The sequence below is a fragment of the Barbus barbus genome (assembly GCF_936440315.1).
Source record: "Barbus barbus genome assembly, chromosome: 25".
Classification (NCBI taxonomy): domain Eukaryota; kingdom Metazoa; phylum Chordata; class Actinopteri; order Cypriniformes; family Cyprinidae; genus Barbus; species Barbus barbus.
Window position 1 is genome coordinate 29,458,472 of NC_136753.1, and position 16,377 is coordinate 29,474,848.

General features: G+C 34.2%; 1 protein-coding gene across 5 annotated transcripts in view; it reads right to left on the reverse strand.

The window, feature by feature from the left end:
• Nucleotides 1-16,377, reverse strand: part of LOC306844909 (TOX high mobility group box family member 2-like) — a 123,027-nt gene that overhangs the window by 58,657 nt on the left and 47,993 nt on the right. For all 5 annotated transcript variants that reach the window (XM_079377345.1, XM_079377346.1, XM_079377343.1 and 2 more), the window contains one exon: nucleotides 5,223-5,282. In XM_079377345.1, the coding sequence (XP_079233471.1) occupies nucleotides 5,223-5,282 (60 nt within the window). The remainder of the gene's footprint in view (nucleotides 1-5,222; nucleotides 5,283-16,377) is intronic.

A 16,377-nucleotide genomic window follows, 5' to 3' on the forward strand; every position in this document is an offset into this window, starting at 1 on the left:
TGCCCCTGATGCTCTGCAGCGAATCTCATTAGATTTCTTTTTTATTTAAATCAGCATAAATTGCATGCTTGCAAAATGCATTTAAAATATAAAAGCATTACAACAAATATTACCACAATGCATGTAACTACTGGACTAAGACCCAAAAATGGGTTGGTGTTCTGTTCTGATGCATAAAAAAAGCCAAATGCAAATAATAAAATGCAACTAATATTGCATTTCACTAATGAGAGTTTGAGGGTAAATGTTCATAATTGTCATGAAAATAATGGCAAGCAATGCAAAAAAATCCTAATGATCCTAAACCAGGCTTCATTGCCTTTATGCAAAATCTAAATTGCATGGTGAAATGTGAGGAGCACATGTTGTTTTGGGTTTAATGAGATTCAGCCGGTGATCAGAGACATTCGGGCTGGTTTGTGAGAGAATGTGAGTTTTGCTGTGGCATCAAATCTGGCCGTCCAGTGATCTCTCTCAGCTTTTGTCTTCTGACGGACTCTCTGCTTGCTCAGCAATCGACTATAGAAATATTTTGGCAGGCTCGCGCTTTGTTTTCATTTGACAAAAGATGTGTGGTAGTAGAGGGGCGAGGGGGCAGGGCGACGGGCCGGCGCTCACTCCCTCACTTTCTTTTCAATCTAAACAGCAGGAGGAAGTTGTAAATCATAGTAATGTACTCAGCCGTAATTCGGACCAGCAGGGAGAGCAGCGTGCACACACATACACACACACACACACTCACACAACATACACACACACACAACATACGGCGCGAGTTTACAGTCGGCACAAAGACGATTTAATCAGTGAAAACGAGCCAATGACACCAGATCCCCAATCACAGCCAGTCACAGAAACCACACTTATCACTCATCCTTTCTCTATATAGATAACTTTCACATGCTCCCTTTGGTGCTGTCTGATCATTTTTTGACAGAAAAATTTTACTTATATGTAATATGTTTAGCATCTTACAAACCTTAGTAAAGGTTTCGGCACTTGCTATGTGAACAAAAAACAAGTGTGTCAAAATAGTCACACTTGTACTCGTCATGGTCGAAAATAACCACATTGGAAATGAATGGGAAGCAAATTTCATCTAATGGAAACATTTAGTATTGCACCCAGATAAAATCATACCGAAAGCTCATTTTTTGCATCAATATCAAATATATCAATATCATCTCCAAATTTGTAACATAACTTGTTTAGATTTATTTGATTTTCATATAGCTTTAGAGTAAATAATGTTTTTTAAATAATATTTGTGAGACCCTGGAGCACAAAACCAGTCTTAACTTGCTGGGGTATATTTGTAGCAATAGCCAAAAATGCATTGTATGGGTCAATTTTCAGTTAGCAATTTTAATTAAGTAATTATCAATTTTTCTTTTATACCAAAAATCATTAGAATATTAAGTAAAGATCATGTTCCATGAAGATATTTAGTGAATTTCCTACTGTAAATATATCAAAACTTCATTATTGATTAGTAATATGCATTGTTAAGAACTTCAACTTTAAAGGTGATTTTCTCAGTATTTAGATTTTTTTGCACCCTCAGATTCCAGATTTTCAAATAGTTGCATCTCAGCCAAATATTGACACTTATGATATATATATATTATATATATATAAGTACTTTTGTGCATTTTTCATAATTACAAATACATTTTTTTTAGATTGACTTTTTTAGATTGATTTACTTTTTTCATTTCAACAAATAATCTGCCAAGTGTCTTCTTTAAAACAGACCAAACTTAAACCTGTGGTCCAAAGCATTCCTGTGTCCCTCCTCATTAATACTATAATCAATCCTTAACTGAATGTTGGCCCTGACAGCCGAGTTTGGATCAGTGCATGTAAACTTTCTCAGTTCTGGATTCCTCGTCTTGATGAAGCCCTCGTCACCCTTCAGCAGCAGAATCTCTCTCTTCTGATGTCTCAGATCCGCAGCCAAACGCTCCTCTGGAAGAGCTTCCTCTGTCTTTCCTCTCACATGGCTGCGTTCTCTAATCACAGGCCTACTTGGCATCCAAAGCTCCGGGAAGCAATCAATAAAACCTTGTTACTCTAATTGTGAGATTATAATCTTGACCGCGACGTCTTCTGCATACTCAAACGCCGAGTCCATTAGAGACGTTTCCCAGCTACTTTCTTCAGCCCAGAATGCAAATGCAAAGACTAACATTTACGCTGCGCTATCACATCCAGATGAACTTCAGCTGATAAAGGAGGAGTAAATTGACACAGTGGTGGGGGACGGTTTAGCATGCTAATCAGACACTGTGTTTTCAGAAAAGCCATAGTTTACACAAAACCAGAAAATCTGTCCTTATTTACTCTCATATTTACCCTCATGTCATTCCAAACCAGTATGCTGTTATAATTCATACAAAATTGTACGTATTGTGTACTGTGTGTGTGTATTTATATCTATACACACATACAATATGTATATATATATATATATATATATATATACCCAAATATACATCCTCTACTGATGCATTTATTTGCATATTTGCATTTCTTTGCTGCATTTATTTTACAATTTAAAATAGCTGTGAATATCTATGTGAATATCTTGTAAAATGTAATTTATTTCTGTGATCAAAGCTGTATTTTCGGCATCATTACTCCAGTCTTCAGTGTCACATGATCTTCAGAAATCATTCTAATATACTGATTTACTGCTCAAGAGACATTTCTGATTATTATCAATGTTGAAAACAGTTGAGCTGCTTCATATCTTTGTGGAAACTGTGATTCATTTTATTTTCCAGGATTCACAGATGAATAGAATGTTCAACAGAACAGCATTTATTTGAAATAGAATCTTTTGTCACATTATAAATGTCTTTACTGTCACTTTTAATCAATTTAATGCAGCCTTGATGAACAAAAGTATTGATTTCATTAAAAATTATCATTGAAATATATTAGCATACATAAATAAACAGAGAGAAATGTGATGTTTAGGTGAAATATTCCAATACTCTTGCATAGGAATTGGCCGTGAGGAAGTGATGGAAATTCACCAAAACGCCACACAGATGGAAGCAGCATTGATGTTTTTCTCTGTAATCAATTCTCTGGCTATATCTGTCTGTCTCTCTCATTCTCAGCTCCATTCAGCTTCTTCTGTCTCTCTCTCTCTCTCTCTCTCTCTCTCTCGTTGGGCTGCTATCGATCGCCCGAGTCGGCTGGAGGTCAACCCTCGGCGGACTCCAGACTTTTTTGTTGGCGGCGGTTACCGTGGCGATCCTCCGTGACCCTGAACACACAGAGGGCTCGTTAGGGGCCAAGCGGAGACGATCTCTCCCCTACAATCAGACAAGGTCAAAGGTCACAAGAGGACAGCGCGGTCGACTTGAATGTGAAGACTCCTGGGAAGGACGCGGCGCCTGATCTGAGACTAAACGAGTGTGTGATGGACCGCGATCAGACCCGTTTCCATGGCATTCATCTTCTATGCAAGCTTTTCAAATAGAATGAAAAAAGATCAAACAGCCGGAATGTCCAGCCTCTCCTACATGTACAGTGCGCTCATGTTGAATTATGAATTATAATGTCAGATTAATGAACAAAACCTGATCATCATGTTCTCCAGCATGATCTGAGATGCTGTAAAGAGTAACTTGAGCTTCAGCGGAAGAAGAACATCTGACCGTCTGTACAGAGAGTCACATGATCAATCACACTCATTTATTTACATTTGATTGATTAGTCGCATGCAGAATCGTTCATGTAAAACCTTACATGTTAATATTTCTATAATAGTTATTTATTTTCAAAATTTCTACTTATAAAACCTTAGTATTTATATTGCTGTAATATGAATATTTCACAAAATCCTAAAACTTTTTTCCTTACATTTGATTAGTTAGAAATAATACTAGAAATAATGCAAACAAATCATTTTAATATTTACATTTACGCATTTAGCAGACAAAAGCGACTTACATTGCATTTAAGTTACAGTTTTTACATTTTATCAGCTCTTGCTGGGAATCGAACCCATGACCTTGGCGTTGCTAGCGCCATGCTCTACTATTTGAGCTACAGGAAAGCCCATATTCCTGTAATTTATTGCATACAGTTTTACTTAGAAAACTAAAAGTTTGGTTGCAGAGTCTGTTTTTTATTTATTGCATATCTGAATATTTTGTCTTTAATTTCAGATTGAAATATGTTGTCATGAAACTATTTTAATATCCCAATATAATGATTAAACAATAACACATTAGTATAATAACAAAACCAGCAAATGTTGAGTTTACATGTTTTCATATGCAAGTTAATTAATTCAATCTTGTCAAGTTGTGCTTTTCGTTATTATTTCTATTTTTATTTTTATTATTTCTACTGAACGTCACAGTCATTTGAAGAACCAAAAATAGACTTTACAATCTCGGCTCTGTGGTAAAGAATTTATTAAAAATCTCTCATGAAAATCCATGAGGATCTCATTTAGGGTTTGAATTTGCCCTGTAACTCAGAAATGATGCTGCACATCTAAACGAACACTAAAAGAAACAATATTACTTTCTCAGTGTTTTGAAGGAAAGACGAAATGAAATGACACTTAATGACCACAGAGATGGAGACACGAGGAGAAGAGACTGTTTCTGTTAATAAAGCAGAAAGACATTCTCAGCCAGTTGGGATTGTTTGTCTGGCTTTGGTCAGTCGCTGTATATGTGTGTGTGTGAGTGTGTGTGTGTGTGTGTGTGTGTGTGTGTGTGTGTGTGTGTGTGTGTGTAACATTACAGTGTTAAAACCAGTCTGAACGGCCTGAACCTGGTCAAGCGGAGGAGATACGCAGACAGATGTCAAATACGAGTCTCAGAGTAAACTAACCAAGACAAAAGGAGCGAGAAAGTGAGAGTACAGGACGTTTTTCAGATCTTCTTCTAGTTTCATCCACTTTAAGAACTATGACTGAATGATATATTGAATATATGCACAATACATTCATGATTTATCCATTAATATTCATGAAGAGCACATCATTAGACTATTTTGACGATTGCTCCTCGTCTCATAAGAAAGTCCAGATCATGCATTTCAGAAAGACATTGAGCTCTAAGCCACATAAAAATCCAAAATGCGACTAAACCAAAAGCCATTTCCATGTTATTTCATTGGAAACACTGGAAAAGATTCAAATACAGAAATAAGGATGAACGAAACGCTGTAAACCCAGGTTTGAATCTTACCTGACTCGGGGAGAGGAACTCTTGGTTGTTCTCACTCATGTACATGTTGTCACCATCAAACTGTGGACAGACGAAGAGAAGAAGATTAAAGTTTGATTGGTCAGACAGCCGAGATAAAGGAACATGATTTGCATATCAGACAGAACATGGAAAAAAGGGAAAGAACAAGTCCATCAAAACCGTCAGAGAGAATGAGAAAGAAACTGTGGATCTGCTACAAACTCTAGTGCGCAGCCTATCTAGACAGCATCTTAGGGCACGTTCTTCTTCTTCTGGTTTAATTCTAAAGCAGCACTGCATGCATTGCAACATTTTACTGAATACTGAAATTCAGATTCTAGATTGAAGCTTTAATGTGAACACTACCTTCATAAGAAAGCAAACGATCAGCCATCATATTGGATTCTAAGGTGTTTGCTAAAACCACAGAAATCAATATGACATTTAGGTCAGCACAATATATCAATTAGAATATCAGTTTCATCAAATATAAAACAAATTGCATTTTATATAATAATAATAATATACAATTTATATTATATATAAGAACTAAATATTATATATAATATTATTTTATTATTATATTTAAATTATATTAATTTTTCATTATTGGTCTCATATATTTTTATTATATGATATATTCAACTAAAATCCAACTTTTATACTGAATACTGAATAATGTTTAAACTTTAAATTGGAGCTTAAATATGAATGCCGCCTTTATAGGAAGGCAAAGGCCATCTTATTGGTTTTTGACCATGTAAACATTAATAATACTGATATTGGTTTTGGGCCATCAGTTGTCAGCTTTCACATCACAATAAAATCCTATATAATTTGGTAAAAAAAAAAATTATAACATCTAAATTAATTTGTTTTATTCAAATATTTTTTTTATTTAGCATCACTGAATCAACCTAAAAACATTATCTTAGATAAAAAAAAAATTTATTCATAAATAAAAAATTTAATATTATATAATAATTTTTATGGGTTAAGTTAAAATAGCTCTTTATGCTAACAATTGCAGGTCATCACTTTTTTACAGTGCATTTATAGTATATATTTATACTAATATAAACTTATTTCTCAAAATATATTTCTCAAAATCAATAAAGGTTAGTTTGCAGAATCTGTTTTGAATGAATTTAACTGCATTTATAATCAAATTAATAATGCATTGCAAAATAGCATCACATTAAAGATAAGATTGTGATATTAACACAGTGCAAAAGTCAAACATATGCTGATATTTCATTTACAAACAACTTTTGCTACTGACAGACTGAACAGGTCAAAACGAGTCAGAAAAACCGTCCTGGGTCTGAAATGATGGAAGGATATGACAGCTTGAAAGAGAGAATTTGAAAACCGACCACAATTGCCCTGCAGTGCATATCTTTGGACTGAATGGTTGAGCACAAACACGTCGCTCCTGCCTCCACGATTCTGAGCTAAATTACTCATAACTTCAGCTTTAAATGCAACGCTCGGATGCAAGAGCAGGACGAGCGCAGCCACCAAACACTGTCAGAACTGCACAGAGCATCTCTCTTATGAGCTCTGACAGCTGTCAAATATTAGAGACAGAAACATACAGTTGCAAACAATTTATTAACAAATCCTGACGTACAATATAAAAACACATCATCAAACGACAAATCTGAGGAGTGCAGAGGAAGCCTTCCTTATTATGACTGAAGACAAAGGACTCAATTAACTTGCTAATCGTTTCTTTATAGTTATATCTTAATTGCTTCGTAATCACTCATCAGACAAAGCCTTGTTGGAAACAACCAAGCAACAGTCATATTCTCACAACAAATATCAGACAAACAAGCCAAAACAAACAGGAGGTGCGTCAGTGCGGTGTTTGCTAAAACCACAGAAATCAATACGATACTAGAAACTCAACAAACGCTCAGAAAAGCAGATATATAATGCACAAAATATCGGTTAACATACAGTATCGGTTTCATTAAATCTTTGCATTTTTTACATGATTGATTTTTATAATATTATTACTTTTAGATTTTTATACATATTATATTTTTACATGATTTATTCAAAATTATTTTAGATTTTCTCTTATATTTATATTTGTATTTGTGGTCCCACTTTATATTAGGTGGCCTTAACTACTATGTACTTACATTTAAATTAATCACTTGGTACAATGCACTTATTGTGTACATACATGCTTTTACATTGTACTTATATTTTTTAAAAATACCTATATGTAATTACATCTGTAATTAATTTCTGTAAGTACATTTATAATTACTCGTTTAACCCACCCTTAAACCTACCCATACCACCAAACCTGTCCCTAACCTTACCCATATCCCACCTCAATAGCAGCAATAGTGTTTTGTAATACAGTATGAACACAATAAGTACATAGTAGTTAAGGCCACCTAATATAAAGAGTATTTGTTTTTAATAAAAAGTTCCAAAAATTAATAAAAAGATTGGAGATTTAATGCAAAAGCTGCATTTATGAGAAGGCTAAACATTGGCTATCATATTGATTTATACATTATTCATTGTGGCAATTATATTGGTTATGGGCCATCATAGAGATATTGATCGTATCAGTTATCAGCTTTAACAATCTTCATATCAGCATCAATGCAAAATACAACCAAAATGCATATTTTTGCATCCCTAGTAGATGACATTTAACTTTATGACTGTGTTTTGAGGGAAAGTTCACAACATCTCACATGCATTTAGAGTAACGCCTGCTGTACATCCCCGATATATGGATCAGAACATGTGCAGCAAACCACACACACACACACACACACATACATACACGCACACACAACATGCACAGAGTGAGAATGAGAGACTTTCTCTTTCTGTGCACCCTCATCTGTCTCTCTCTCTCTCTCCTCTCAGAGAAATGTGATATTATACTGGTGTATAATGACAAAGCCACCAAACAGCTGATGGGGGTCGTAGAGCATTTCCAATGTGAATACCTCCCTCCCCCACACGCATATTATATGGATATGAGTGTGTGTGTGTGTGTGTGTGTGTGAGCTAAACAGTCATCATGCATTTATATATTCCATACTGCAAACTGCAGGATCAATAATACAGTATTACAGCATTTCATTGCACGTGCACACACACACACACACACGCGCACACACACACGTCTAAAGGAAGCGCTGATAGTTTTGTTGATCATCTTCTTCTAGAAACGCACCAGCATATCTGACCCCCCCACCCCCACTTCTAATTAAGATGCAAATATATCCAAAAGCACTATAGACATCTTCACAAATTACACCCTTTCACTGTGTGTGTGTGTGTGTGTGTGTGTGTGTGTGTGTGTTTGTGAGAGAGTGTGTGGGGGTGGTGTGAAGTTCTAATGGAAGATTGAAAGATTTTCCCCATTATCTGCAGATTTTATTACATTCAGACACGTGTGCACAGAAATATACACAATATGGTATTTAAACATTTGGGGTCAGTATGATTTATTTTAAAGAAATAAATACTTTAATTTGGCAAGGATGCATTAAATTGATCAGAAGTGACAGTAAAGACAACTCAAATGTAACAAAAGATTTATATTTCAAATAAATGCTGTTCTTTTGAAATTTCTATTCCTCTGTGAATCCTGAAAAATAAAATGGATCACGGTTTCCACAACAATATTGTGCAGCACAACTGTTTTCAACATTGATAATAATCAGAAATGTTTATTGAGCAGTAAATCAGTATATTATTATGATTTCTGAAGATCATGTGACAGAAGATTGGAGTAATGATGCCGAAAATTCAGCTTTGATAACAGAAATAAATAATATTTCAACAAACAATCACATAGAAAACAGCTATTTTAAATTGTAAAAATATTTTACAATTTTACTGTATATACTGTATTTTTGATCAAATAAATGCAGCTTTGGTGAGAATGAAACTCCACACAAACTTTCTACAGTAACCATAGTTTCTACTAAAATACAGATGAATGTTTTATCACTCAGTAGTTGCTCTTTAATTGCTCAAGAGACTTATTTGAGATTTTCTGATTGCAGATGCTGGTATCTGTCATGATAGAGTGTGTTAATGTGTGTGTGTGTGTGTGTGTGTGTATTCTGATGCAAGAGTCTATAAAGCGTTCCACAGACGGTCATTAACTCTATTAATACAGCTCATATTATATCACACCTTTCCGTTCAAGGCCAGTTCCTGAAGAACAGACGCTTTAATAACCTTTTCATGTGGTTTCTATTAAAGCTCAAATGACCTGTGTCTCTGCGTTTCATCATCTGTTTCCATAATGCACACTTAGTATGTACTATCTTTTAAATAGCATCTAAGAATAGTATGCAGGATGCACGATAAACAATGCAAACATTAGTATGCTTTATTCTCATCACACGACCATTTTCACACAGCGATTATGATTGATTTCACATCTGCAAACGAAAGGTCAAGCACATTGCATGTGGTTTACAGTTCTGATGCATATTGCACATTTTGAAAAATGTCATCCAATGCATGCAGAACGGTGTGCACAGTATACATACTACAGGACAAGTATGACTAGCTCTGTCCTCACGCCCTCCACCTCCTCTCTCTCTCTCTGTCTCTCTCTCTCTCTTTCTCTCTCGGCACGTCTGCCAAGCCAGGCTTTTCTATTACCCGTCTAATTGCACATTCCACAGTGACAAGAGCTCATTAGTGCTTAATTACACACGTGTTATTTAGTACAAACATCTCCATTTGGGCCCCTTTTGCCGTGTAATTGTTCTGCGGGGACGGCCGTTGAGATGAAGGGCACGTCGCAGAGATTCGAGCTGAGTACGGAAGGATGGAAGTAGGTCATGTGCTGTAGCAATAAACAAGGAACACTGCAATAAAATAATATAGTCACACACACACACACACACACACACACACAAATGCAAGCATGCTGAAGCCAGTAATATCCAAAGCTCATGTAATATTTACAGTGCACTAATAGAAAGATGGCAGAGAGAAGCAGACTCTTTTGCATCTGAATTTCAGAGAAAGCTGCAGACTACATCAAAACTGCTGGGTTTTGTAGGTCTGTGTGTCTGTGTGTGTACTAGATAACATGTGTGTTTGCACCATAGAAATCTGACTATAAGATTATCCTGAATGCTATAAAGTACAGAGGATGCAAAAGTCTGAGAGCACACTGAAAATATTAGCTTTTGTTCATTTAAACCTGGAAATAAATCCTAAAAGTTTTAGGATATTGAGAGGTATAAATATAATAGAAATATTAATATTGTAAGCTTGTATAAGTATACAAATATACTATAAATATTAAATATTAAAAGATTCTGCATTATTTTTGTGTCACTAATAAAATGTAAGTAAATTGGTTCATTTAAACATAGAAATAAACAGATTTAGGATTTAGAAAATATTTATATATTATAGAAATATAAATATTGTAAGGTTTTATAAGTATAAATATATACTATAAATGATAAATATTTAATATTAAAATATTCTGCATTATTTCTACATGATTAATCAAATGCAAGTAAATTAGTTATTTTAGAGCTAAGAAATAAACCGATTTTGGATTCTGAAATTAAATAATATTTTAGAAATATAAACACTGTAAATTTTATAGTTATGAATATATACCATAAATTGAAAATATTAAATATAAAATATTCTGCACTATTTATGTGTGATTGAGCAAAAGTAAGTGAGTTTATATAAACCTAGAAATACATTGGACTTTGAAAATATGTAAATATTAAAGAAATGCAAGCATTATAAGGCTTTATAAATATAAAGATACAGCCTACTATAAATATTAAATACTAACGATTCTCCACTATTTCTGCGTGATAAATCAAATGTAGGTAAATTAATTCATTTAAACCCAGAAATAAAAAAAATAGGACTTAGGGAGAAACATAAATATAAAATAAATATTTTTATATATATGCCATATATTATAAATCTTAAATATTGAAAGATGCTCTTTGGAAAAATGAACTCATATTATGCTGGAGAACATGATCATTAGGTTTTGTTCATGAAGCTCCAGTGTATCTGGAGAGATTTTCAAATGCATTTAATAGTTCAACTTTTTACTCAGACTGCTGATAGTATAATCTGTAATTAAAAATGTATCTTCAAAGGGAAAATGCAAAACGGAAGCATATTTCACAAGCAGCAAAACTTTTGAAACCACATATATTTTTAACTTTTTAAACATCATGCAAAAAAGCAATAACGATGCAAATAACCACAATAAATTCACTTTAAATGCACCACTATGAGTAGTGCATTGCTTTTACAAAACAGCAGCAACAGTAATATGATAAAAAGTCCAATTAATTAAAAAAGCATTATAGTTGATTGGTGGCTGTTTGCGGCTGACAAACCTGTGCATTAATGTAGAATATGCATTAGCCCTCAATCATCCTGGATGCTGATTGGTCGATACAGTCAAAACACACATCAATGATGCGAAACAGCTGTTAAGCACACCTCGCTTCTGTGCAATTCAATCCAGTTCACTAGAGTCCAATTCACATGTCAGTTTGCTTTGTTTCTGACTCTTGGTTCAGTCTCAGTTACTGTAATCTGGCAACAAGCAGCACCGTCCAGGCCAACTTGGACCGAACTATTCAAACAATCCAGTTGTTGCCAGAACAGCATCGAGCAGAAGAGCAGCGGTAATGACGGCAGCCAGCGGTGCTCGTCTCCTCTCCGGAGAATGAATAATATTCTGGCAGTGCCGAATCTAATAGGCGCTCTCTCTTAGATATTCAGCTGAGAATGGCACTTATGAAATATTAATATCATACAAAAATATGGCAACTCCAGCGCACTCCATCTCTCAAACTCCAGCGTAATTGACTATGCGAGTCTTTCCAAATCAGGCAGCGAGGAAACGAGAGGGAGAAAGAAAGGAAAAACAGAAAGTAGGAATATGTCAGCTTTGCGGCAGAGGAAGACGAGCCGCGTCTCACAAATGAGGACGAATTAAACGTACAGACGTGACAAATGGACGACGGATCTGATGATTACACCAAAACACAATCGCACACGCAGCACAACACAATTAAACAGCCGTACCGTGATTGTGTGTCACTAAATTATGATAATTGGACGTGTTTACACATTCAGATAAATTAAAACATTAATAACAAACACTTGAATCATAAATGGACCACGACATAAATGCATTCGAATGAAAAACTCGGTGTTTATTGTGAAGTGCTAAAACCTCCTCAACCAATTTGTCATGAAAGCAAACTAACACACCGCAAAAAATACATGCATTTCAATGCACTTCAATGCAGATTTGTAAAATATAACACATATCGGGCCACGCCCTCCGTCTTCTCTGATTGGCTAATCATATGCGAGTCTCACCACAAGTTCAGGAGTTCCAGCTGTGGCTGTTATTATGAGGCCTTATTTCAGTCTTATTTAAAGCTCAAGTATCAGAAACACATGTTGTGCTGCCTATTTAAACAGCATCACATCCTACACAAACACACAGACCACAATTCAAGAGCCTTCTTTAAAAAAAACACCTTTTGTGAAAGCTCAGATACAGGGACTCCTAACAAAAATACTGCAAAATAAACGAATAAACAATATATTATTTAATTTTATTCTTTCCTAATATTTGATTATTAGTCAACCAACCGTGGATTTTTAGACATATATATTTTCATATTATATATAATTATAACTATGTAATTATATATAATTTTATATATGTAAAAATACCAGATTTTTTGACTTTTTTCATCTTTATAAAAAACATATTTATTTATTTTTTTAATAAATTTTTAATCATTGTCATTTAACCCAAATAAATGATTCATATTCACTTAAATATTACACTATAAGTATCTACTATCCATGAGGAAACCAAATGTTTTAAAGGCGACACAAAATAACATTCACAAAGATTCTTAAAAATATATTTTTTGGACCATTGCGGTGGGACTTGAAAACATTAAACTGTGATATTATTTGTTAATATTATTTTTAATGGCCTTGCGTCAGCAGAAGAGTACATGTATGTTAATAAAAGTTATAGAATATTGATAAAAATTATGAAAATGTTTATACTATTACTGTTTTGCTAAATAATACAATAAAATGCACTGATGAATTGTAAATATATGTGACCCTGGACCACAAAACCAGTCATAAGGGTCAATTTTTGGAAATTGAGATTTATACATCCTATATCTTCATGGAACATGATCTTTAGTTAATGTCCTAATGATTTTTGGCATAAATGAATAATCAATAATTTTGTCCCATACAAAGTATTTTTGGCTATTGCTATAAATACCCCAGCGATTTAAGACTTGGCTCACATATTGTCTTTAAAGTATTCATTAAAAGCAGATATATATAGTTTTATTAGTGATCGTCCATTGAAAGCAGTTAATGGTGTTTGGATGCCCATAAATCCGTATCACATGAGATTATAGTCCAGGATTACAGACATGAGAAAATAAACCCCACAAATTGGCATCAACTGACATTGAGAGTTTGCAGGTCCAAACGACGCCAGCGCTGTTCCCTGGATTACGCATCAAAACATTACATTAGTGCATATTTAGCAGAGGAGGGAAATTTGAGATCTCATTTGGCTAATCCTGCCGTCTTCAGACGGTTTAGTGTCGACACCTCGCTGTGTGTTTAACGTTTATCTTACAGATGAAATTGCAGCAAATGAGGGAAACCACTATGAAGAAAGCTCATTAATATCTCAATTGCTTCAGATATGTTTCTATGACATAAATTAAAAGTCTGCAGTCAAAAGTCAAAAATCTCAACATGAATTCAATCATTTCTCATCAAATGATCTGAGCTGGTACGATCATTCATGTTATAGCTCTATTATCTTAATGAATGACAACTATTGGCTCAAAAGTTTTATAAGAAATATCTGAGACAAAATTGAGATGTAACTCAGCTGTAGGAAAACTCATAAATGATATCTCTTGAAAACCTTAATTGTTTCTCCTAAACAGTGATGAGATTTAATAGAGAGCAAATTCAGAAAACAGATGTTTGAGATGTTTCTCCTGAGAAAACAACCCAACAATGTCTCAAATTTTGCTCAGATTTGCCTAAATATCAAAAATTCACAGCTCAATTTAAAACATTTCTCATCAAATGATCCGAGCTGCTCCACGTTCATTTTATAGCTCTATATTATTACTGGATGACAACTAGGGGCTCATTTGTGTTTATTTCTCCTATAAATTTTAGGAGAAAGATATGAGATGAAATTGAGACATAACTGAGCTATGATTGAGCAACAGTGATGAGATTAAATCATTTCATTCAAATCCAGATAAAAAGATGTTTGAGATGTTTCTCCTGAGAAAACGACACTATTTGTCTCAAAAGAGATCTCAACAACATCTGAAACTGTGCTCAGATACCAAAAAAACCAAAAGGAACTCAAGCATTTCTCATCAAACGATCTCAGCTGCTATAAATATTCCTTCTGGAGCAAAACTAGTGACTCATTTGTGTCTGTTCTTTGTTCTAGAAAGGATTTTAGGAGAAATATCTGAGACCAAGCTGATACTTAAACTCCATTAAGTCTCCAGAGCAATAACATTCTCCTCTGGCACCATGTGAAAAAAGGAGGGAAAGAGACTCTCAGTGAGAGAAAGAAAGCCTGTCGGTTTCAGAGCAATAAACTCTCTGAAAATAACTGTGTGTGTGTGTGTGTATGTTGTTCAGCTCCAGAGGAAGCTGAAAGGTGAGGGTGGGTGTGTGTGTGTGTGTGCGGTGGGGGGGTGATTTTAGCTAGTGAGCGGATGTTTAACTGAACCAACTTTTAACTGAACCCTGTGTATCTAGATGTAAAGATACCAAACAAAGGCCTAAAACCTCGTTCCCTCCCCTCACCGCAACACCTGACGCACGGGGCCAAGGAGAAACGGCACGTTTCCTCTCAGAGCTGTTAAAGTGGTTGTTCTGAGCTCAACCTTCATGCCATGGTTTGGTTAGACTTCTTAAAAGGCGGCTGAGGAGACGCTTGATAAAAGGCAGATAATTTTAAACCATTCATATGTAAATGCATGTACGCATCCGGAAAACTGAGCCAAAAAAAAAAGAAGTTTTCTTCCCTCTGTCTTTTTTTAGATCGTTCCTCAGAACTCTGGGCATTGTAAAAATATCATATTTTTCAGTTTTATTTATGAACGTGTCAAGACTCTGTGAGAGAACTTTAACTAACTGCAGAATAATGAAATACACAAATCCACACCAAATACAAGTTTGAATATTTCTATATTTCACTTTCTATATTTTTTATGATGATGCAGTCAAATAATCCAAATCATCCACAGAATTCAGGGTTTTGAGCAATGTGTTTCCATGACTTCTCCAGGCTTTCGTGAATAGTGGATGAGGATCGCTTTATAGAGATGATTACAAAGAGAATTCTGTAGTTTAGGGCTGAAAATAACTAGAAAAAGACCTAAATATTAATAAGCCTTTATATATAATGAATATTGCAATGCAATTATTTTAATGCATTTATTATATCTTGTAATACACCATAAAATGCATTCTCCACATTGTATTGCTTAATTATTGTTATAACTTTAGAAATTATGCATTAAAACACATGACAAAAAAAAAAAGTCATATATTATAATGCATTTTAACCTTGGTAACAATTATTTATGAAAAGACATAATGCATTACAACATATATTATGAATAACTTCATAATGCACTATACATAAAGGCTTTAAGTAAAGCGTTACCAAAATTACATAAAAAAAGAAATTATTTTCATGACTTTTTCAGGCCTGAAAATTTTTATTTTACAATTTCTAGGTTAAATAATTTCATAATATTACCATACTTGCATAAAAACCATACATTTTATGATATTTGTATTAGTTAGTGCTTATTCTTATTAAAATAGAAAAAAAAAAACCTAAAAAAAACCCCAAAAACATGCCATGCCATTACCATGATGATAATACCATGGTATTGTTTAAAATACTTCACAGTACAATGAGGTATGGATAATGGAATCAAAACTGCATCATGGTCAGAATTCTCTATGACTTTTCCAAGCTTGAAAATTAGAATTGTACAATTTCCAGGTTAAAAATACTATAGTACAACCATTA